Source organism: Antechinus flavipes, chromosome 1, assembly GCF_016432865.1.
Source record: "Antechinus flavipes isolate AdamAnt ecotype Samford, QLD, Australia chromosome 1, AdamAnt_v2, whole genome shotgun sequence".
In the NCBI taxonomy this organism is placed as follows: domain Eukaryota; kingdom Metazoa; phylum Chordata; class Mammalia; order Dasyuromorphia; family Dasyuridae; genus Antechinus; species Antechinus flavipes.
In genome coordinates, this window is record NC_067398.1 from 352,139,581 (window position 1) to 352,163,011 (window position 23,431).

A 23,431-nucleotide genomic window follows, 5' to 3' on the forward strand; every position below is an offset into this window, starting at 1 on the left:
AGTAAATATGTGTTTTACATAAAAATATGTCCCCATTCCACCCCACACCCACCCTTGGTGTTTCAGAAGGTCTCTTGTTTGCCTCCTTGATAGCCTAACTGGAAATCGGTATTTCCTTGTCTCTAAAACTATCTAAAATATTGGAAGAACATTTTTATTTGTGAGGTTCTAATTGTGATTTCCATTTTAATATTAGCAGGCACAGCTGTTTGGTCTAGAAATGGAGGACAGGCATCATCATCTCCTAATTATGAAGGACCATTACATTCTTTGGTATGTCTGATCTGTTAACAAATTCTAACCTAGCAATTTTTGTGCCATGTTTCTCCTATTATGTAGTTTTTCCACCCTTCAATCCTCCTCCCCACACTCTCAAGATGCTTATTTTATTAATAGTTATTTCAGGCTTATACCATGTTGGCACAACTGAGCTGCTAGCCCAGCCTGAGGGCCGGGAAAATTAAAAAGTTGTGGTGTTGTAACTGGACCTATGTGTAGATCATTACAGGTGCTATTTTAGCACCACAGACTTCTGTGTGAGCATCCCTGATGCCAGTCTTTTTGTACAAACTGAATTTCCCAATGCCAGAGCTTTGATTCCCTAGCCTGACAATAGCTACCTATAAATTTGACAAGTAGTATGGCTATTGCACCTTTACCACCAGAAGCAATTTGTGATATTGTATCCTACGTGAGGCTGAGTTGTTATAACTCTGGAAAAGTATTCTTAATTTTCTTTCTAGAATAATTAGGTCATAAAAATTTTCCTCTAGACCTTCATTCCCATGTGTCCTGTCTCATTCTTGCAAGGCTTCTTACAGTTAATTACATACATTAAAGAATAATCCCAGTAACGAATAAAGTGTATTGCAGTAATGCTTGAATTTCCAATGTTCAGAAGCTAAAAAAAACCTCTAATTGTTTAATAAATATGTTTATATTATGATTCAATGTAACACAATGGTTTATCCCTGTACATGGTGAATAATGCCAGCATCATATGAAAACTATTAAGTAGTCTATTGTCTGTATCACTTATTTCTTCTCAGATTATAAGCATACATGGAAGAATACCAGATACCTTCAATCAGATTGAATGGGATTATTTCTTGGGATTAGCAAAGAGAAAAAGATTCATATTTTGCTTATTCATATAAGATACCTTGTTTTATCTATATTTCTTTCTTCCTGTATTTGAATTTATTAATCACGGACTCTCCTTGCACTTTAAATGATCTCTTAAAAAAATTTTTAAAAGAAAAATCCCAAATGTAAAGGAAAATGTTTTCTTCCTTGGATGTCTCCCTTATTATAATGTGTGGGACACCCAGAGGAGAATATGCTATGTACCTGAATGCAACATTGGTTATGCTCTATTCTTATACAGATGATAATATGAACTGATGCTTTAGAATTTATGAAGCATTTCCTGTGAATAGCCCTGTGAGATAAGCCATGCAAATATTATCATCTGTGTTTTACAGACGAGTCAAAGCTTAGAGAAGTCAAATATATTGTCCATCTTCGTACAACCATTAAGTGGAAGACCTAATATATGAATCCTGTAGTTGAATGCTGCTTCCATTATGCCACATATATGTAACCAATCCAGTTCAGTTTTGTTCAAAGAATAAGGAAAGTGATACAGATCTTTTAAAAAGGATCTGTAACTGGATAAGAAAACTTTTTGAAGACTTAAATTTTAAGAAAGTTTTAAAGTTATTTTCAATGAAATATTCTAGAACAATCTATCAAATTTGGTCTATTCCTAGCTACAGATCTAGAAGATTACTCATCAGTGCTAGTCCCTATTGACTACCATCCCTTTTTTCTGGGTTTTTGTGATAATGCTATTATTTGGTTCTTCTCCCATTCCTCTGATCATTGCTTTTCAGTCACCTTTGCTAGATCATCATCCAAGATATGTTCCCTAACTGTGAGTGTGCCCAAAGTTTCTGTTTTTGTACTTCTTCTCCTTTCAGTTTATAATCTTCCATTTGGTGACTACATCAGCATGTATGGCTTAATTGTCATCTCTAAGCAGATGATTCCCAGATGTTTCTCTCCAATCTTAGTTTCTCTCTTAAGCTCTAGTTTCATGGACATAGAGGCTGCTAAAAGTCAGCATTTCCAAAAGAGATTTTATTATCTTTTCCCCAAACTTCTCTGGCCCCTCATTTACTATAGCTAAAATTTAGGAGCTGGGTGGTGCATAGAGCACCAGGCCTGAAGTCACAAAAGACCTGAGTTCAAATTTGGCCCCAGACACTGATCTCTGTTTCCTCATCCATAAAATGAGCTGGAAGATCATTCCAGTATCTTTACCAAGAAAACCCCAAATGGGGTCAGCAATAGTCAGACATGACTGATTGAACAAGTATGTTTATATGCATAATGATAGAAGGCTTGCAAAGTGTTTTACATGTATCATATTATATTATCTGATAACTTCTCTATTTCTGTTGAGATGCTTTCATCCTTTGGGTCACTCAAGTTTACAAATTTAATATCGTCGTAAACTCCTTTCTCTACTGATATTGAGTCAGTCATTGAGATTGAGCATTCTACTTTCATGTTTTTTTGCAACTTCTTTCCACTTGAATTGCCACCATTCCATTTCAAGTCCTCATCACCTCCTATCAAAATTCTTGAAATAGCCTATAAATACACATACACACATACACACATCCTTGCCTCTAGGATTCCTTCCTCTTCAAATGACCATCCATAGGTAGAATTGAATGGCATATTTGATGTGCCCTAAAATCCTGAGGACATGCATTTTCATTTGAATTTCTCTTTCTTCTGGGAAAACAAGGACTTTAAAGGGTTTCAGCACATACCAGGCATATCCTCTAGAAAATGTTCCCATATAATTGCTTAAGTGATTTTTCTAAAGCACGATGTAATGTCATGGAACAACCTCCTCAATAAACTCCAGTAATTCTCTATTAGCTATAGAATCAAAAACAAATTACTCCACTTGGCATTTTAAATTCTTCAAATCCTGAATCTAACCTACCTTGCCAGTTTTATGTATTATTCCTAGTCACATAATAATCAACGTTAGAGAGATGGCTTTGAATGTAAAAAAAAAAAACAACAACAACATTTTGTGTGACTCCAAGCAAGTCAATTTAGGAAATTCACATAAGCTATAAAAAGGATGCCATCTTGTGTTGTTAAGAGAATTTTCTCAATCGGGAGTTCCCAGTAACCATGAATCATAAATCCATTTTCTTTTCCCTTGATAAAGGTACATCCAAATTGATTTTCTTGTAGTTCTCAGACACGATGCACCATCTCCTCTCTTTGTGCCTTTGTACTCACCGAGTCCCAAGCTATGAAGGTCTTCTTCCCTCCTCATCTCCACTTCTTAAAAGTGCTAGTTTGATTCAAAACTCAAGTGCCACTTTTTCCATGAAGCCTTTCTTGATTGCCCCAACTGCTAATGTCTTCCCCCAAATACCCTCAAAATTAGGTTGCATTTATTTTGTATATATTTGTATATGTTTTTATATGTAAATGTTTTCTCACCTTGAGGTCAGGAAATATTTTATTTTTGGCTTTATAGCCTAGTACCTAACATAATGATTGACCCATAGCAGGCTTGTGGATTGATATAAGAACGCATTTACATGTATCATGGTTTATAACTACCACTATCATTTTATTGGATAAGCAAACATAGGTCATTTCAAAAATATTCATCAATTTTCCCAACTGCACTTCAGTAAAAAGTCTTTGTGTAATAGGCCACAAAGATCATTTTTTTCCATGGGATATATGTTCAGTTAAAGTAGTTCCAATGCATCCCATTACTTTCCCAAACTTGCATGGAAATGTGTTTCCAAGTTATATCTACAATCATAATCATGGCACACAACAATGAGTTGGAAGCTTCTTCCTCAGCAAGCCCATATTTGTGGCGCCCTTCAGGAGGGGGAACTTTTGCATTTATTTTTTATTCTATCCTACATTTCCAGCATTTTCTTGGGAGTAAAAATGTGCATATGCTAAGCAGTTTTCTCTATAAAACTAAAATTTGGGGTCCTCAAAGCAACTAAATCTCTAAGACATTTGGCATCAGGATAAAGATGGAAGTTAAGATAGTTGAAGAACAAAGTCAAACATAAGTAGACAGAACTCAGTAATAGATTGCCAAAAGAAATTGGCTGACAGATTGAGTCATTCATTCAATTCAGTATACATTCATTAACTAATCACCTACTTCAATATATTTACAATATAAATGGAAAGAGGACACTACTCTTGCTTTCAAGGACCCTTTAATTTGGGTAGATAAGATCTCTGCACATACATGAAGCAGTGATCTTTTCTATCATAGATTTATTGGAGTCTATAACAGTTCCCTGCCAGAGTACTCCTAAAATTAAAATGAATGTTTTCTTTTTCCAAAGTAACTCTACAGTGTCTTTAAAGATAATGCAGTGTGGCATAGCATAAGTACCGTTTATGTCCCTGAAGAGTTATAGAATCTATTTTTACTCATGAAAATGAAACTACAATGTTGGTAGCATTTCTCATCAGTTTTGTAGAATGAAGGGATTTTTAAAATGTCAATTCTTATTCTAAAGGATACCAACTTTTTGATGGGGAAAAAATGTTGTAGGGTTGCTATTTTCAATTGTAAACTTTAAGTCTCCTCTTCCTAGCTTATATTCTAACCTCCATCAGCATGAATGTGGCCTGCAAGTTGACTCTGTTTCATTGAAAATTGATGTTTCCTATTCTTTCTCATAAACTAACAGCAAAGCCGGATTGAAGATCGCTTGGAAAGACTGGATGATGCTATTCATGTTCTCCGAAATCATGCGGTTGGGCCTTCAACAGCTATGTCTAGTGGTCATAGTGATATGCATGGATTAATAGGACCTTCTCATAATGGTGCCATGGGCGGTCTCGGATCAGGATATGGGACAGGTCTTCTTTCAGCCAATAGGCATTCACTCATGGTAAGTTTTGATATTTCCCATTGTACAAACTTTAAAACTGTGACATATACCATTTCTTTTTAATGTTTGCCTTTATCATTTCATCTTGAAGTCCTATCTAAGATGATATTCATTTCTGTTGTTTGATATAAAGTTGTGTCTAGTTTATTAGAAAGTTGGTGAGTTTCTTTATTGAGTTAATTATGTGAATCTATTGTTCCATTTGCAGTTATATCTGAAAATTTCTCTGTTGACATGATATATTTATTGGCCTTGTAGATGAAATTTTTATTTTTCCCAATTAAATGATATGAAGGAAAAGAATGTCATCTCCAAATGATGATGATGATGATGGAGTGATTCACAAAAATACATTTGGTTTCTTTTTTTATATTTGCTAACTATACCTCAAAAGTTTTGTGACTTATAATTGGTCAATTTGACAGCTAAGGAGAAAAAAAATGAGAGAAAAAAAGGGTATGCAGAATGAGTACAAATTCTCAAGTTATTCTTTTTTGATCTATTATTTTTTCTTTTAACTTTCTTAAATAAAAATATTAAAAAGCATTTCTATCCTGGATGAAGTATTATTAAGAGCCACAACTTTTGTAACCATTTTTAGGAAACAAAAGTGTGTTGATTTCTAAATAGTGACAATTGACTCAATTCATTTCAATTAAACTGTAGAAATATGCTTTTGAGTATCACAGCTAAATCTCTTTTTTTTCCTTCCCCTGACATCTCCCCAATAAAATTATCTTGGAGTAATTGCTTGTTTGTCCATGGCTGTTGCTGAGAATTCACAAAAGGAAATTCTAAATTGTAATTTAACTTGGCCTCAGGTAATGTGTTAAGCACTCTTGGGATGCAAGGTTTTTTGTTTGTACAAAGCTCCAGTGTTTAAACAATACTGCTTTTAATGAAGAAATCTGGCTTTATTAAAAGCCAGATCTGTGATTTACAACCATTTCTGCATATCTGCTCTCAATCAGGAGAAAAAGAATTTAATTTTTGTAGTTTTGTTTGCTTTGCATATGTTAAACTGATGCAACATGAACCTAGGGCATCACTTCAGAGACAGTTTGTTCCATAAATATGTAAAGTTTCTCCTTAAATACCAGATGTAGGTGAAGTTGATCTTGAAAGTAATAAGTTACATTGTGCTTGTTGGAAATATTTGATCTCTTCATTGCCTTCTCTTTTGTGTATCTTTGAGAAGTAAGAAGGGGATATTACTACTTGGAGGTCCAGAAAGATAGAGAAAGGGGCAAAGATAGAAGGTATCAAGAGGAAGAAGAAAGAGACTATTTGTCAAACTGTGTGTCTGTATTTTCAGAATTATATTTGACTTAAATTATGAAGCATCTTGGCAGAGGCAGAACTGCTTGTCATTTTGCCTTTGAAGACAAGTTCCTGTTCACTTCTCTGAAAACATTTGTAATCCAATGAAAAGATAATTGCAGATCCAGATAGATGGGGCAGTATTCTTTCAGAGATGCAGCCCAGTGACAATCCCTTGTTCTTTACAGGAGCTGTATTCTTTAGTGTTGTTTTCTTCCTTCCTGAAAACGAGTCGGCTAGTCCTCTGAAATAGTTAGTCATTATATGAAATTCTAACTTCTGTAAAAAGCAACAGATTTGGTATTCTCCTTTGTAAAAACTGGTCTGAATTTTCAAGCAAAAAATAAGAACAAAGGAAATACTTTTTGAATATAGTCAGTCTGAAGTTAGCCTTTGACCATTTCATACATTCCACACTGAAAAGGAAGTTGAAGAAAAAAAAATTCCCCCCAAAAAATTCAAGGAGGATACTGGTAATGTTTTCCACATTTGAATTTTAATACATGAAACAGGCTATAAAACTTTAGCCAGCTGCAGTAAATAAAGCAGCAGTGGGAGGTATGGACCGGAAACTTGTACAGAATGTGCTGGTGGGAGTCTCTTTCCCAACTGAACGAACACCTTCATTTGTTGGTTTCATAGTAGAAACAAATCATAGTAACATGAGACCCATCCCTGATGTTGTATGCAATGGATCTTCCTTAAATACTATCCTCCATAATTTTTATTATTCAAGAGCAGACATCACTGATTCCTTTTGACCTTCTTGCATGTTTTCTCTTCCCATGCAAAAAGCAAAGCAAAACAAAGCAAAATAGCAAGATAACTTGGAAGATGATACAAGTAATTCTCTCTACAGGATTAAAGCTGTATTGTAGAGGTTAGATCTTTGACTCTGCCATAATGTTATCTCATTTCATTGTTAACATATTGCACTTAACTTTTAATTCATAATGTGTTTTACTTGGAACTTTGAAGTGGGCCTTCAGTTATTCAAATAAGTTTTCAGAAATAAAATAGTTTACAATGATACATTTCATTCTTTTATGTTTTCTAAATTTTTTTTCATCCTGTCAGTCCCCTTGTTTTAAAACTATCAGTACCTCTATTTGAACTATAAGATATATTTTTCTTCTATTCAAAACCTTCCAAAATTTGATGATAATCTACCTTTCCCACGTTATTTTCCATTCTTCCATTGTAAACTATCTCCCTGGCCAGAGTTTCTGTTCACTAATCCAAAAATAAAGTTTCATTTTTTATTTATATTCTTATATATGTACCATTGCTACTTCTATATACACTGCTTGCATTGTCCATCACTTTTCCTTATTCATACTATTCTTTCATGACCCATCTCCTTCATGGAGCTTTCCTAGCTTGTCCAACCTCTAGTAGTATCTTCTTTCTTTGAGTTACAGTTAACTAATATAATCTGCATCATATAGCTTAGCACGCAAAAGATGTGTATATTTATACATGCAAATATGTGTCCTATTTTGAGAGACTGCATGACAATAACAGAAAGAACACTAAATCTAGAATCCAGGCAACTCAGTTTGGAATCTTATTTATTGTGTGATTAATTCACTTCTCTGAACCTCAGTTTCCCAGTCTGTAAAATGAATATGCCAATATTTTCTCTAAATACCTGAGAGGAGGAAAGTATTTTGTAAATTCTAAAAAGTTCCATTAATGGAAGTTATTATTATAATTCTCTTTTTGATTCAACTCCTATCTTCCCAGCCTATAGCAAGTTCTTCTGCCATAAATTCTACAACTTTTATCCTCAGGGACTGTCAGATGATAAAGACAGAGATAATAAAGACACAACAAATGTAAGTTAATTGAGTCTTCCTTAATTTCAGGATATTTTGGTGAAGTCCTAAAAAAAGGCCTTCACAATACAACGTGTTATTAAAGTTATCTTTCAGAATTTCAAGGTAGCATGATAAAAAAGAATACTGGATTTAAAATGAAATGCCTTAAGTTTGAACTTTTGCATTATGTAATTGATCTTAGGAGAATTCCTTCCTCCTCCGTAAAGAAGCAAATAATATCTATTGTACTGCCTCCATATAGTGTTGTTGAAAAGATTGGTTGAATTAGTATATTTAAACTATTCTGCAACCTATAAAGCCAAATGAGTATTGATTGTTAGAATTATTCACTTATTAATGTGGTGATCTCTTACAATAACACCATAAAAGGATAGAGAAAGTTCTTCATTGTAGAGGATTCAGTCACTGAGAATTCTACTTTATTTTGTGTGGATTCTTTGATTGCCCTGAAACATGATGTCTTATTATTTAGGAACTTAATACATTTACATAACAACATAGCAATTTGCTAAAAACAGTGTACTACAATAAAATTTTAATTCAATATTGGAAGACCATGCAAATAAAATTTTGAAATGTCAATCGAATTTACATGATATCTTCTTTAAACTATTAAAATACAGAACCTATTAAAAGAATACAGAGTCTATGCTTAATAAGCATGCCTTGTCATATTAACCCTTGTGTAATCCTGATAATTTGTGCATAGTGGTAGTAAATAGTGTGGGGGTATTTTTTCTAAAAATCACACCCCTTAGATAATAACTGTCGTTCCTTGATTTATATCACTGAAGGGATATTTGTTACTGTTTGGGCACAGACAAAATAATTAAATAGAAAATTCCCAATTTTATGCCCTGATTTATCCTTTGATTTACATCATCTATAACTTGCATTAAATAGTTTTACCAGTAAAAATCACAACTTTTGTCTCCCCAAAACAGTTTAGAATGCAGCATTATTAATAATTCTTGATTGCATGAAAACTGTGGTGAGGTATTGAGATGCAAATGAATTAAATGATGTAATATTTATTTGTTAGTAAATCAAAGTTTAGCGATCACCTAATCCAACTCTGTTATTGTATTCATAGAGCAAGTGAGTTTAAAAGCGCTTGAATGAATAGACCAAAATCATCCAGGGAGTGAATCACCAAGTCAAGATTAAAATCCAAGTCCTTTGAGTCCAGATTTAGTGTTCTTTTCATTATATTATGCTATCTCTGGCAGGAAAGTATAACCACAGATTTAACATCTTTTTTTTCTTTTTTAAGTAAACTCAGCTTTTTGGTAGAGTTGGAAGCAATGTGAGAAATCTTCTAGTTTATGCCCTTCAATTAATAGATGAAAAAAAGAAAGTCAAGAGAGGTAAATGCAATTGTCCAAGGTATTATGGAGCTAGCTAATTTTGATATTATAGAGAGGTTTAAAAAAAAAAAGCTTGAAGTATTTTTCTTTATTGCATTTAAAGACATTTTTCTTAGTAATGAATATTATACAACTGTATATCTTTCAGCTAAGGGAACTTGAAGTAGTTTACATATCCATTAGCCAGGCTTTATAGCAGCTTCAGAGTCATTGAAGTAATCATTGTTATTACTGCAGTTATTGAAAAGCAAGTCAAAAGGGCACTGGGTGAATGTGTGCCAAAGGCAGGAATAGAGCATAAGAATTCCAATTCTTCATCTTTTCTTCTGGGCCACTTAGAAATATCACTAAACAATTCACAAAAAGATCTTTGGATAGAACTTAAGAATTTTCTCTTTGAAATGGTTTTCATGCTACAGAATTTGCAAGTTTATTTGTTTATGGAAAGCAAGTAGGCCTTAACTTCCCCATACTGGGGAAGCTTTGCCCAGAAAAATTTGCTATTATTGCTGCTACTATATTCTTCTTCTTCTTCTTCTTCTTCTTCTTCTTCTTCTTCTTCTTCTTCTTCTTCTTCTTCTTCTTCTACTACTACTACTACTACTACTACTACTATTACAACTACTACTATTACTACTTACTACTAGTAGTACTACTGCTGCTGCTGCTAGCATATTATACCATAAATAGCCTTCTGGTTAACTGTGCTATATATTCTTTTCTTACTGACTTTTCATTAAAGTAATGTGGTTTTTCATTTTTTCTCATTGCTTCCATCCTTTCTTCTTTCCATACCCACAGTGGAAAAAGACCAGTCATAAATTTGCAAATGTTATCTAGGCCCTTCTGAAATTATATAGCATTACAGGTACCTAGATGGTATCAGAAGTCTCGGAGAAGGACTTAAAAAAACACTAAGGCAGGCCCAAGAAACTCATAAACCAAAGCAACTTTGCTGAGATATTCAAAGTACAAATCAACAAGAGATTTCTAAATCGGTGAATTATATGGTTTACCCTTTATACTCTTCTTTTTAGGATAAGGAACTCATTCAAGGCTGTCCCTTCCTCCTCACCCCACCCCCCACCCCAACATTTCCAATAAATGGGTTTAACTTTAGTAAAAGGCTCAGAAATAAGTCAAGGGACTCTCCAACCCAACATACTTACCTAAAAATGATCCTTGAAATTGAATAAGTGAAGGTCCCTCCCATTTATATAACACTTCAGGTTCTTTTGTTTGTTTTTCCAAAACATTTGTTTGGTGTAACGGAGATAAAAAACTGTTTAAAAAAAAAAAATCCTGGTTTAAACATTGCTTGAACATGAATGATACTTTGAGTTTATTTGTTTATTAAAAATATGTGGGCATACAATATATTTCATTTCTCAATGATTCAACATCTGGTTTTAAAAAATGTCTGAAACTTCAGCTGTATTTAGTAAAAAAGAAGATTTACAATTAGATGACTTGGGTTTAAGTTTTTGATGCTATGTGACATTTATTAGTCTATGTGGAACTACTCATGGGAGTGTGGTATTGTATAACTGAGCAAATGATTTGGAGCTGTGATAGATCTTGCCCTTAAATCAATCCATTTTAACAAATGTACAAAAATAAATAAGATATAGCACTTGTCCTTATGTGACTTACATACAGTAAAAAGGATACCACTTATTTAAAAAATTACATGGTCGATTAGAACATAGTAAAAATATAAGAGAAGCAAAAGTAATGGGTACAAAGCCTGAGTGGGAGGAGGGATTCTTGTTTGGAATCCGGGAACTACTCAAAAGGCACATATGGGAGGGGAGGATATTCATGATCTGTATAGTAAGTGAAGGAAAACTAGGTGACACAGTGGATAGAGCACAGAGCTTGGAATAAAGAAGACTCACCTTTCTGAAATTCAAATTTGGCCTCAGGTACTCATTAGTTATATGATCCTAACAAAGTCACTTTATCCTGTTTGCCTCAGTTCCCTCACCTGTAAAATGAGCTGGAAAAGAAATTTGCAAAATCTCTCCAGTAGCTTTGCTAAGAAAATTCCAAACAGGGTCACAAAGAGTTGGACATGACAGAAACAACTGAATAACAACAATATCAAAAGGAAGAGAAGGAGTAAAGTAGAAAAGCATTTCTATGTATGGATTTTGATATCTATCTGAAGCACAGACATTTGTGGGGAGAGAGACATAAGAGAAAGCTAAAAAGAGTACATATATAATATAAATTTGCAGCTATTATATATAAATATATAGCATATGTACAAGATACATATAAAATATGTATATTATACATTACAAAATATATAAAAGATATATATTATATGTGATATATATTATAAAATATATATTATATGTGATAATATCATAAATTGTACAATTATATATAATATATAAAGTACATAAATAGTATATATAATGGGGTGTATAAAAAGTAAGAAGACTCAGACTGTGATGGACCTTGAATTGAATTACTTAATTAGAAAAGTTAATCCAAACAATTGAAAGTCATAGAACCTTGGAATATCAGAGCTAGAAAGAACCCTAAAAATTACATTGTCAAATCCCTTTATTACATAACCACTATATTAGAATGAGGGCCTCAAAAATGTAGTGATTTCCCAAAAATAATAGCTACTTAAATGGTAATCCCAGAATTTAGACTCAAGTCTCTTGATTCTCTGTTTAGTGCTTTTAAAAAAAATTATTATTACTACATCGTGACTCTCATGCTCTTTGTTCCCCTCCCCCAAAAAATAGATTTTCTGATTATATACATATAACAAAAACAGCACAAATGTTCCTTCAGTGAACATTTATCAGCTACCTATTTTTGTCCAAAGCACTCTACCCACACACTAAGAGACTCAAATATCAATAAGCTATTCTATATGTTAAGGATTATAGTTTTATCAGGGAAGATAAGATTTACACAAATGACTACTTGTGTAAGACAGAAGGTACAATATGTCATAAAATATTTTGGAGGGAAATTTTACCCCTACTTCCAAGAATCACAAAGATTTCATGGTGAAAGTTGTATTCTAATTGAGCCTTAAAGAATAGATATTATTTTGAAAAGTCAGAGATAGGTAGAGTTAGGGTAAAGGATGGAGATGATTTGTAGACAGAGAGAAAACAATAATTTGTTGGGGCTTTAATTTTTTTTTTACACAAGAAATAAAGGATCCTGTTTTTAAATGATAGTAAAGAAATGGTTTGATTATAATGACTGGAGCACATCATTCATCATTGTATATAATTTTAAAGACTTTTTTCATAGTACATCAACACCATCAATTGGCCTGCATGCCTGATATGAGAGCCCACAGGAAAAGAAAATTCTCGTATATATCTTTTTACATCTAAATTGAATTAACTCATGGAATTTTCCACCCTTAGGAATTAAAGTAGCAGTTCATGAAGTAATTCAGTTATGTCATTCATACCAAAACAGAAAATACTGAAGCAACTTGGCACTATTTAAAAGGCAAGATTTGGCTTTTGCTGTCTTATATTTGTCAAAAATCTGTGGCTGTTGTGTTATTTTAGCTTTTATTGTGGCTGTAAATTTCTAAATAAAAAGTATCTTAATTACTTAGAAAACAAGAGTGTAAAATGGAACCATAATAAGGCAACGGTTTGGACATAGTGGTGTTATAGGAATGAAAACTTATTTTCAGCATTGCATTTTATATAACTTTAGAGTTTTACCTAATTGGTTGACATTCACAGTTGCACATAATTATAGCTTCCACATATCCATAAATCATTTTAGAACTATAAAGTTGAATTTAACCAAAAGATCTGTCAAATATTATTCAAAATGACACCCTTTGGAAAGTATTATCCTAATACAATGGCCACATTCATTTTAAAGCAGTTAATTGGGCATATTGTTAAAACCATGGTGTTGGGTTTCCAAGTTTTAATTTAGCGTTTGCATTCTCCCTTCCTTGTACACATGGACGGATCTATTGTGAAGCTGAAAGTGTGTGAAAGTTATTGGAGAATAGTAGTCTCTGGGTAATGTTTCTGTACACTGCCCAGATTCTTCCCCCCTTCTCCCCCCTATAGTCTAGATGGGAAACAGCTGGCTTTTGTTTAAAAAGCTGTTTTGTGAAATGTCTGATTCTTGAGGTGTGGAACTGAGGTCACTGTTAAAGCAGGTGCTTGGGAACAAGTGAGAAAAGAGCTAAGGCTGGCATGTCTCTATAATCTTATATAGGATCCTTCCTATAGAGGTGAGACAGAGTCTTGAATTTTGTTAAATTATTTACTATTATTTACTGAATCACATTTTACTGAGAAAATGAAGAACGTTAATATTATCAAAGAAATATACATTAGATATCTAAGAAGTTAGCCAATGTTACATGAATAACATATAGCATAGTGTGGAATATTACAAAATGGTTCTTATACCATCAAGATTTTAAAACCCAGCATCATTAACCATTTTTTTCCATTGTGGGATATCTTTAAAAAGAACTTTGGACTTAGAATAAGAAAATATATATTTGGATTTGAACTCTACTGTTTACTAGCTTTGTGGTCTTATACATATCATTTAATTTCCCTGAGCCTCAAGTCTCCTCATTTGTGAAATAGGGTTATTAATTTTATATGTCCTATCTTGTGAGTTGTTATGAGGTTCAAATGAGTTAACACAAATAAAATCAACCCCCAAATTGCTTCAAAACAGTGAAGCATCATATAAACATGACCTGTTGTCCCATAACAAATTATAATTATTTCAGTTTCTTTTTAATACACATGAAAATTGAAAGAACACTGTTTTAGTAGGCTTGAGACAGTGATTGCATCTTTAGAAAGGATGATGGAACCTAAGTGAAAAGGATAAAAGTGAATTAACATGATCAGCACCAGAATTACTTTCTAAAAGCAAAAGAAGGAACATGTGGAATCACTAAAGTCATGCACATCAGGTATCTACCAGCCTAAAGATGAAAGGAAACACAGAGCTGTACGTTATTAGCAACTGTTTATCCAGTCAGGAATAGAGATTAACATTGTAATTTTTGCAGAACAAGAATAAAATTTGTTTGGGAAGTTGGCTCTTCATATCAAGTTGATATGGACTGCCAAATAAAACTTCCTTTTGCAGAGCTCATGTGTTAAGAGTTGAGCAATGTTATGATTCCCTGAGAAACTCAGGATTACTAAGTCTGTGTCTATTAAATGAAATAGAAAAAGTGCAGAGAAATGGGTGGAATTTTGCCATTGCAGCATTCAGCTGTGAAGGACATAACATGAAGCAAACAGCTCCATGGATTCACTATCAGTACTTCAGCTTGACTTTAGACGTGGCATTTTTTCTTTCTTTCTTTCTCTGAACCTCCTCTTTACCACTTTCAAGCCTACTTAAATGGATTTTGCATATGACCACTGCTTGCAAAATGCCTTTTCATGAGATATTTGGAAGGCTGCTTAGTACTCAGTGGTGCTTTCTTCTGTAAAAACTGTTGAACTTTGCTATTTTTTCTGATTTAATGCTACTCTTAATGTCTTTTTTTTTTATTATTAAATCCTTTCTTTTCCTTTTGATCTTATTTATAGCTAAGCCACTGGTCATATGGAAGCTATTATTGTATAGCATGGAGATGAAAGACTTCATTGCAGTTAAATGAGAGTGAATCATTTGGACCAATAATACACACATACACTGAGATACCATTTGTGTCAAAATGCCCTGTGTTGTTCCTTTTGTAACATAACAGTTGAGGTTTATAAGGGCTTTACACATATCTGCTTTCTGTCAGAGCTATGCACTTTGACAATACTGAACACATGTTAACATGTAGTACCTTACTGCTAGCTTTCTACATGTAGACCAAGTCTATATGGCACCAAGTATTCATAAAAATATACACTTCATTTATATGTCAAGTGTCAGGTTTTGGGATCTTTGGAGATATCAAAATTAAGGGGCTAGATTTTTTTCTTCTAGGTTTTAGAATTTTAAAGGAGTCTTTATTTTTCAAAATGTAATGAATTAGAAATACTTGCATTTTTTTTTACTACATAAATACAATCTCAAGTCTAAAGAAAAATGTTAGAGCTGAAAGAACTTTGTTTAGTCAGCTCATTTTACAAATAAGGAAAACGGGGTCAAGGGGGATTAAATGATTTACCCAAAGTCACAGAGCTAGGAATAGAAATTGATTCCCAGTCCATTGCATTTTTCCACCATTATATCCCATGCTTTATTATGAAGAATTCTGTGGTCATGTTGTATTAGAGCCAACCAAGACCTAAATTCAATCAGTTTTTAGTTCCATTACTGTGAGATCCTGGACCAAACTCTGAATTTCACTTTTTCATCTGACGATGGAAATAATATGCTCTTACTTCCTGTCATATAGTGATTGTGAGGAAAGATTATTATCAATGATATCAGTTATTATTTTTTTCATCAACCATTTATGAAGGACTTAATTAAGATCCTGTTATTATTAAGGACCTACTTCTCTATGAAGAGGGACACAGTCCCTGCCTTGTCGCTATACTTGCATCATCTGAGATTCCTCAAACATTTCGTGATCTGGTTTATGACCTCATTACTCAATTGAACCTACTCTGTCAAATTATTGATAGTAACTAAATTGATAAATTTGATATTCTTTTTTCAAAAAGATAATATTATCTTACCATCTCCTCCTGGATAATCACTCATTCTCTGGCACTATTCTCCTCATTTTCTTCCTACCTGATTGAGTGTTTCTCAAGTCTCTATTCTAGGCAGGATCACATTTGTCTCTGTGTCTCTGTCTCTGTCTCTCTCTCTCATTTTCTCTCTGGCCTCATTAACTCCTGTTGGTTTAATTGCTGTCTCTATGCAAATGACTCATATATTTATATATCAAGACTTAATTTCTCCCTGGAGGTTCAGATCCACATCACTATCTATTACACATTTCAAACTGGATTCTCAAAGACATCACATATTCAGGGTGCTATTATCTTTCCTTCAAACTACCCTTATTCCAGAATTTCCTGTTTCTATCAAGATCATTATTATTCTCCCAGATCTTGTTCTTGTCTGTCTCTCATTCTACATATCCAATCACTAGCCAAATCTTCCTTCTTCCAATGTCTTTCCCATTCTCTCTACTTATATGACTACCATATTTGTTAAGGCCCTCACTACCTTTTATGTTGGTTCTTACAATACTGGCCAGGTAGTCTCCTGATCAAATACTATTTCCCACTTCTATACTTCATATGTCACTCACACAGCTGATGTCATGCCTCTTCCAAAACTCCAGTGACTTCCTATTGCCTGTAGGATTAACATCTAGCTTGGGGTTATCTTTCCAGGTTTTTCATATATGTTATAAAGCCATAGTGACCTTTGCTTTGTTTTTATACATATCACATTATCTGCCATCTCTAATAGTTGGAATACACTTCCTCCTTATATCTTCTTTATGTCTTTCTTCAAAACATAGCTCAATCACCAACTTCTGCAGCCTTTTCCTAATTCTCCCAACCACTAGGGCTTTCCTTATTTGTATTTATTCTCTTTATATTTATTTTGTAGATGCTTATCAACATACCTTTTTTTTCTCTCTCTGTAGAATGTAAACTCCTTGAGAATGAATGAATTTTATTAAACTTTATTTATAAAGCTTTATTAAATTCTTAATATGCTGAGCACCAAAGATATAAGTACAAAAGTGAAATAGACCCTATACTCAAGGGTCTTATGTGTAGGAGAATGGTGCCCAAGGAATATGATAGAGTTATGGGAATTGAGAAGAGTATGCCTCGGGTGTAGATGAGGACACTGGGTCCCAAGTAACTAATCAATGGATTAGTTCTTCTCTGGCATTCCAGTTTGGAAAGGATAGCAGCAGCCATGGCACTAGGCTCATTCTTATATGTCTCGTCACCTAACACAATACCCAGAACACAATAGGTGTTTAATAAATAGCTTTTACTTTTGCTATTACTACTTGCTTCTAGCAATGTCAAGTCAAATCACTTTTCAGGGCCCAGGCAATTTTTACAGTATTATAACAATTATTATTTATATCATGTTTTCTAGTTGACAGTATTTTCCTGACAACCATGCAAGTAATATTTGCATTTTGCAAGAGTGAAATCAAAGTTCTGAGAAGGCCAAATGAGTTGTCCAAAGTCACATGACTGATGAGTGGCAGAACTAAGGCTCTTACCCAGTTTTTTTTTTTTTTTTTTTTTTTTATTTCAAAGACAGTGGTTTGGTTTTTTTTTTTTTTTTTTTTTTTTTAACCACAACAGTCTGAAGCTTATCTACAGATTCTGCTTTCCAAAATGGTGGTCATTGGACATGCATAGTTCAGTTCTTCAAATAGATGATATTACATTGTAGAGAGCAAGAATTGAATGTTGTTGCTTTAGAATTTAACAGAACACATTTGCATTTGAGAAAAATAAGAGTAGTTGTAGAAGCAGCCTCTCCTATAAATTTTAGGAAGTAAATGAAAATCTTTTTGGAATGAAGACACCTTTAAATATTCCATTCTCAATCCTTTGATAATTTGAACCTAAAGATTACATATATATATATATATATATATATATAGAGAGAGAGAGAGAGAGAGAGAGAGAGATCATATATATAGTATATAATATATATTGCTCATTAAAAGAAACAGTATAATAATTTTAATTGTTAAAAATTTAGCTAGATATTTAACACTTCATCATGAGAAAAGCTATCTCCACTCCATGAACTTCAGCACGGCTGCCTGTGAGCAATAAAAGCAGTGTCTGTATGACCGCTCTCCTCCTCTTTAAAAGATGCACTTTTAACTAAATGGTATTTTTCACATTTGAGAAAATAAGTTTGCTTTCCCTTGATATGACAGAGATACTGGCAAGATAATTGAAACTGAAATCTAACACTCTGCAACTGTCATGTATAATTGATATTTCATGGGGAGATTACAATTCAGACACCAAAACTGTTTTCTCTGTCAATGGGTGTCTAATTACAGGGAAAACCCATCAACTTTTTGTTCTGTGTTTGTTGTGAAACAAAAAAAGGGGGGAAAGAAGAAAAATTAATTTCAAATGCCAAGATTTCCTTTTTTTTGCCTCATAGTCCTAAAATTGAGCTTTTCTTTCTTTTTTTTTCATTAAAAAAAAAAAAGATCTTCATCAACAAGAGTGATTTAAGACCAAAGAGTCTACTTAAAAATATGAAAGCTCTGGATTTCTAAAGTGTCATCAAGGTGGTACAATTTTAGAAAGATTGTGGTAGTATAAGAGTACCTTTGGTCTAAAAACCTGTTTTGAGACAGTTATCTCAGGAGATAACATTAACAAGGATTGAATAACTGCCAAATGAAATTTAATACATTTTCACATCTATGAAACAGGCCTCTTAAATACAAGTAGAATAATTACTTTCAGAATGCTTGCTGGAAACAAAAGGAGTGAAAATAGTGAACATCTTTTGTTTTTGTTGTTTGTTTTTAACCTAGAATAAGGACAAAGATATTTACTAGAGTGCTTTTCCTTCTTCCCCATGTTAAAATGGCCTTGCCAACCACTATCTAATTGAAACTGTATACCTTTTAAATCAGTTTATGTTGTAGGAGAAGCAGCAGTGGTTGAATTCAGAGTTTTGTTAGACTTCCTGACCTTGACTGTACTATAGTGAACTTTAGGGTTTTTTTTCCTCCACATAAAAAAAAAAAAAAAAAATAGAGAAGCTGACACTATAAAAGTTTGTGTTGCATTCTTTTGAAATGAAAGCTGTTATCCAGAAGATAGTCCCTCTGATCCTTTTTGAATACATGGGAATTTTTTTTCCCTAAGACTCTGAAGTAAACTTACATAATGCTATCCATAGTATTTCTTGAATCTGAATATGAGTATTACCTCTAATTCACAGTAAATGTTAGATAAGTCATTTAGCCTGTTTGAGCCTCAGTTTCCTTATTTGTAAAATGAGAGGATTAGATGAGATGATCTCTAAAAATCTCCAAATCTGAAATGTTATGATTTCAAAGGTCTATCAATGGATCATAAATCTGGAGCTTGAAAGGACCTGAGAGTCTATTTGCTCCAAATCTTATTTTGCAAAGGTTTCCAAAAGTTTCCAAAGACTCTGGGTGATTTGTTCAAGCTCATATAAGCATCAGGGATGGTATTTAAATTCAGATGTTCTAAATCTAGAACCTCTTTGTCATGGAATACACTGCCTTGGGATGTTGGGTTATTTCTGAAAAAGTTAATGAGCCTTTGTAGATAACTAAATTACTTCCAGTGAGTAATTTATGCACAGAGATAATTGAATTAGTTGTGTCAATAATCCATATATAGTCAAATAGAAAATAGAATGTCCCCTTATCTTATATATCAGGTACAAAATCCTAAATAGGGATCACTGTATTTTGGTGTTCTAGTCATTTCTGATTCTTCATGATCCTATTTGAGGTTTTCTTGACAAAAATACTGGAATAGTTTGATATTTCCATCTCTGGTTCATTTTAGAGATGAGAAAACTAAGGGATACAGGGTTAAGTGACTTGCCTAGGGTCACACAAAATCTAATATGTGTCTGAGGGTTGTTTTGAGCTCAGGAAGATAAGTCTTCCTGCCTCCAGGACCAGGTTTGTATGCACTACAGAGGTTAGGCTAGGGCCCCAATTACTGTATAATTTAAAGGAAAAAGAGAGAGGAAACATATCACATGAGTTTGTGATACTCAGAAATCAGTTCTGTTTCCTATTTTTAAAATATGGCATATTTGACTAAAACTTTATTTGAGGTAGTTATAATAAGGTTTCTTCTACAGAGATTACTATGGAAATTTATTATAGGTCATTACTAATAAGTTTGAATATTTCCATGTCCTTAATTTTTAACTTGAAATTTCTAAGAATTTAGAGGGTGAAATTAATTTAAAACTTAAGGATTTTGAAGAAATGTGTATTTTTAAGAGATAGCACTTGGGTGATACCAGTTGATTACAGGTAAAAAGAATGATTAAGAAGTTGTTTTTGCCTAGATATGAATGCTTTTACTCTACTATAGATCTTTTCAACCCAAGAGAAAAGAGATGGGAAAGGAAAGACGTTTATCTTTGTGTATAAAGATGACTACATTGATCACATGTTTTATCAATAGAATATGCACTTTGGGTTGGCTTTCCAGAAATGGTCATAGATTTATACTGAATTACCCACACTTTCTCACCTGATCCTTCCAGTTATTGAAAGAACATTTTTGTAAGACACATAACAAGCATTTAGGCACACAGTCTAGCTGTGAAAGAGAACAGGTTCATGTGGGAAATTGTTCCATGGACAAAGAGTAAATGGAAGGATCTTCTTCAAAAATAATTCACTATCAGGTGAAAATATATAATTTAGGTCCCTTTGTACATTCTATCAGGTTACCAAAAAGTCAGAAATGTTTAACTAAAGATGTGACATTTACAGAACTGTATGAAGGGAGAAAGGGAAGTAACTATTACCTCCCTTGAAAAAGATTTGCTTATACCACAAATCATCTCATTTGCTCCTTAAAATGAATAGGTACAATAAAATCCTGATCTGTTATGATTAACTTCACCCCTAACTTTAGAAAGCTCTTTGCTTTCTAAAGAAAGCAAAATTCTCTGCACTAAAATAGAAAATTATCAATATTATAGAGTTAATTGATAGATAGTAGAAAATGCAAGGAAAAAAGCAGAAACCGAAAATAATTAGATCCTGTGATTATAAGCTATGCTTATCTCTCACTACAGAGAGATTCAAATTGTTAAAAGTCATTGCACACAGAAAAAGCATAGAGTTAAATAAATACTTAGGAAAGAATCATATATGATTTTTTAAAATAGAATGAAATAGTTCTTGAATTTTGTTAAATGCTTGGAGTATACAAATATTATCACATTAAAAGCATTAGAGGGCAATGATATTGTGCAGTGGGTAGAATGCCACAATTGAAGTCAAGAAGACAACTTTTGAGTTCAAATCTGGCTTCAGACACTTAGCAACTGTGCAACTTTGGGCAAGTCATTTATTCCTGTTTGCCTCAGTTTCCTCATCTGGAGAAGAAAATGCCAAACCACTCTAGTATTCTTGCCAAAAAAAAAAAAAAAAAAACCCAATGAGGTCATGAAGTCAGACACAATTGAACTGTATATAATAGCAAGAAAGCTAGAAATCAAAAAATAATAAATAAGTTTCTCCCCTTGTGGATTCTAAAGTGATCAAGAAAACTAAATTATTTAGTATTTCAGCTGATAAATATTTAAGAGAAAAATGAAGCAATAACTTTGATGCATTCCAAAAAGTTGAGAGAGAATGCTTCTATAGTAAAGGAATTGGGAGTCTTTTTCATCTAATCTATGACCCAATGTCTTAGGATTTTAATAGGCCTGTGTGAACTTTAAGAAATTATACACTACAAATGCCTAATAAGTTAAAATGGCATGCATGACATTGCTTATATAAATAGTAGTTGAGAGACTTAAAGGTCTACCATTGAATATAACTATAAAAACCTCATATTGATAGCTTATATCAGATTAAATTTAAAACTATTGACAGATTTTTTTTCAAAAGCACATCAGGGAAATGGTAAGACAGTTCACCAAGAAATCTGAGTATTTGTCACTCTTCTCTTCTATAGGAAAAGAATAGAAACACACAGTAATGTATTTCTTTGTGTCATATCAAACTATTGAAGAACCCTGAAACATTTAGCCTGAAAAAGTAAAGATTACAGAGAACATGATAGCTGTCTTCAAATATTTGAATGACTGTCATGTATAAAAGGGATTAGACTAATTCTTTGTCACTACTAAATACAAGATCCATGGTTAGAAGTTACATGGAAGCAGATTTCCTTTCAGTGAAAGGAAGAATATGCATATTGAAGTTAGAGTTATATTCTTAAATAGACTAGGCAACATTGTAAGGAAAATTGGATCCTATACCTCCTGTGTCCAAAAAATAAAAAGGATATTACAGGGAGATTGAATTTTATGACACCCCCTCCCAAAATCCCTTCCAGCTGTAATATTTTAGTATTCCAGTGCATTTCTTTTTTTAAATTATGTTTTATATATTCAAGAGCTGTGAGAAAGTCAATGGTGACATCAGACTCTAGATGAAGTACTTCCTTTTTTTTCCTTCTTGAGAATGGATCTCCCTAATTAGTCGAAGCTACAAGTACAGGAACCACTCATGGACCCCACTTCTGATTGACAAGGAAGTTTTGAGCTCTTCTATTTCTGACTTCCCTCCTTAGAAAGCCCCATCCCCCACTCCCACACCTCATACTTCTAGGAACTTGCCATATTGATGTTGGATTTAATATGTGCACCCAGTTAGCATTGGCCCTATTGTATTTCAGAATCCCCAAACTCAGATGATCCAGCAGCCTCAGTCACTCTAGTAACAGAAACTAGAGACTACGGCCACACTCAGCTATGGAGTAAATACTGTATGTAGGCTTAGTGGAATATATGTGATTAAAGGGGCAATGAAAGACTTTCTAGTAGCAGCCTGCTAGTGTCTAAAATTCCCACAATAGGAGTCATTCTTTATGTTATGGCATTAAATTCTGAAAATGGATGTCAAAATGCAAATGTTACCTGGAAGAGATAGGACATTAGCGGTTGGCAGAAGGCAAGTGGTTGGCTTAAGAAAGTAAGGGAAAGGGTTAGAGGGTGCTGGGTACTAGAGTTGGGCTCCAAAGTAGAGACCTTTCTAGAACCAGAATAAAAAATATTCTTGCAGGAGACATTCAGATCAGAGAAACCACAGGAGGAGGTAGAGAAATACAAACATCATCTACTTTGCAATTTCCTCAAGTTGAATACTTTATACCAAGTTTTATTGTAACAATATGGCATGACATTTTGGGAATGAATAGGAATTCAAAATCACCAA

General features: G+C 33.3%; 1 protein-coding gene across 8 annotated transcripts in view; it reads left to right on the plus strand.

The window, feature by feature from the left end:
- TCF4 (transcription factor 4) overlaps positions 1-23,431 on the plus strand; it is a 412,574-nt gene that overhangs the window by 374,364 nt on the left and 14,779 nt on the right. For all 8 annotated transcript variants that reach the window (XM_051969592.1, XM_051969595.1, XM_051969593.1 and 5 more), the window contains 2 exons: positions 197-273; positions 4,773-4,976. In XM_051969592.1, the coding sequence (XP_051825552.1) occupies positions 197-273; positions 4,773-4,976 (281 nt within the window). The remainder of the gene's footprint in view (positions 1-196; positions 274-4,772; positions 4,977-23,431) is intronic.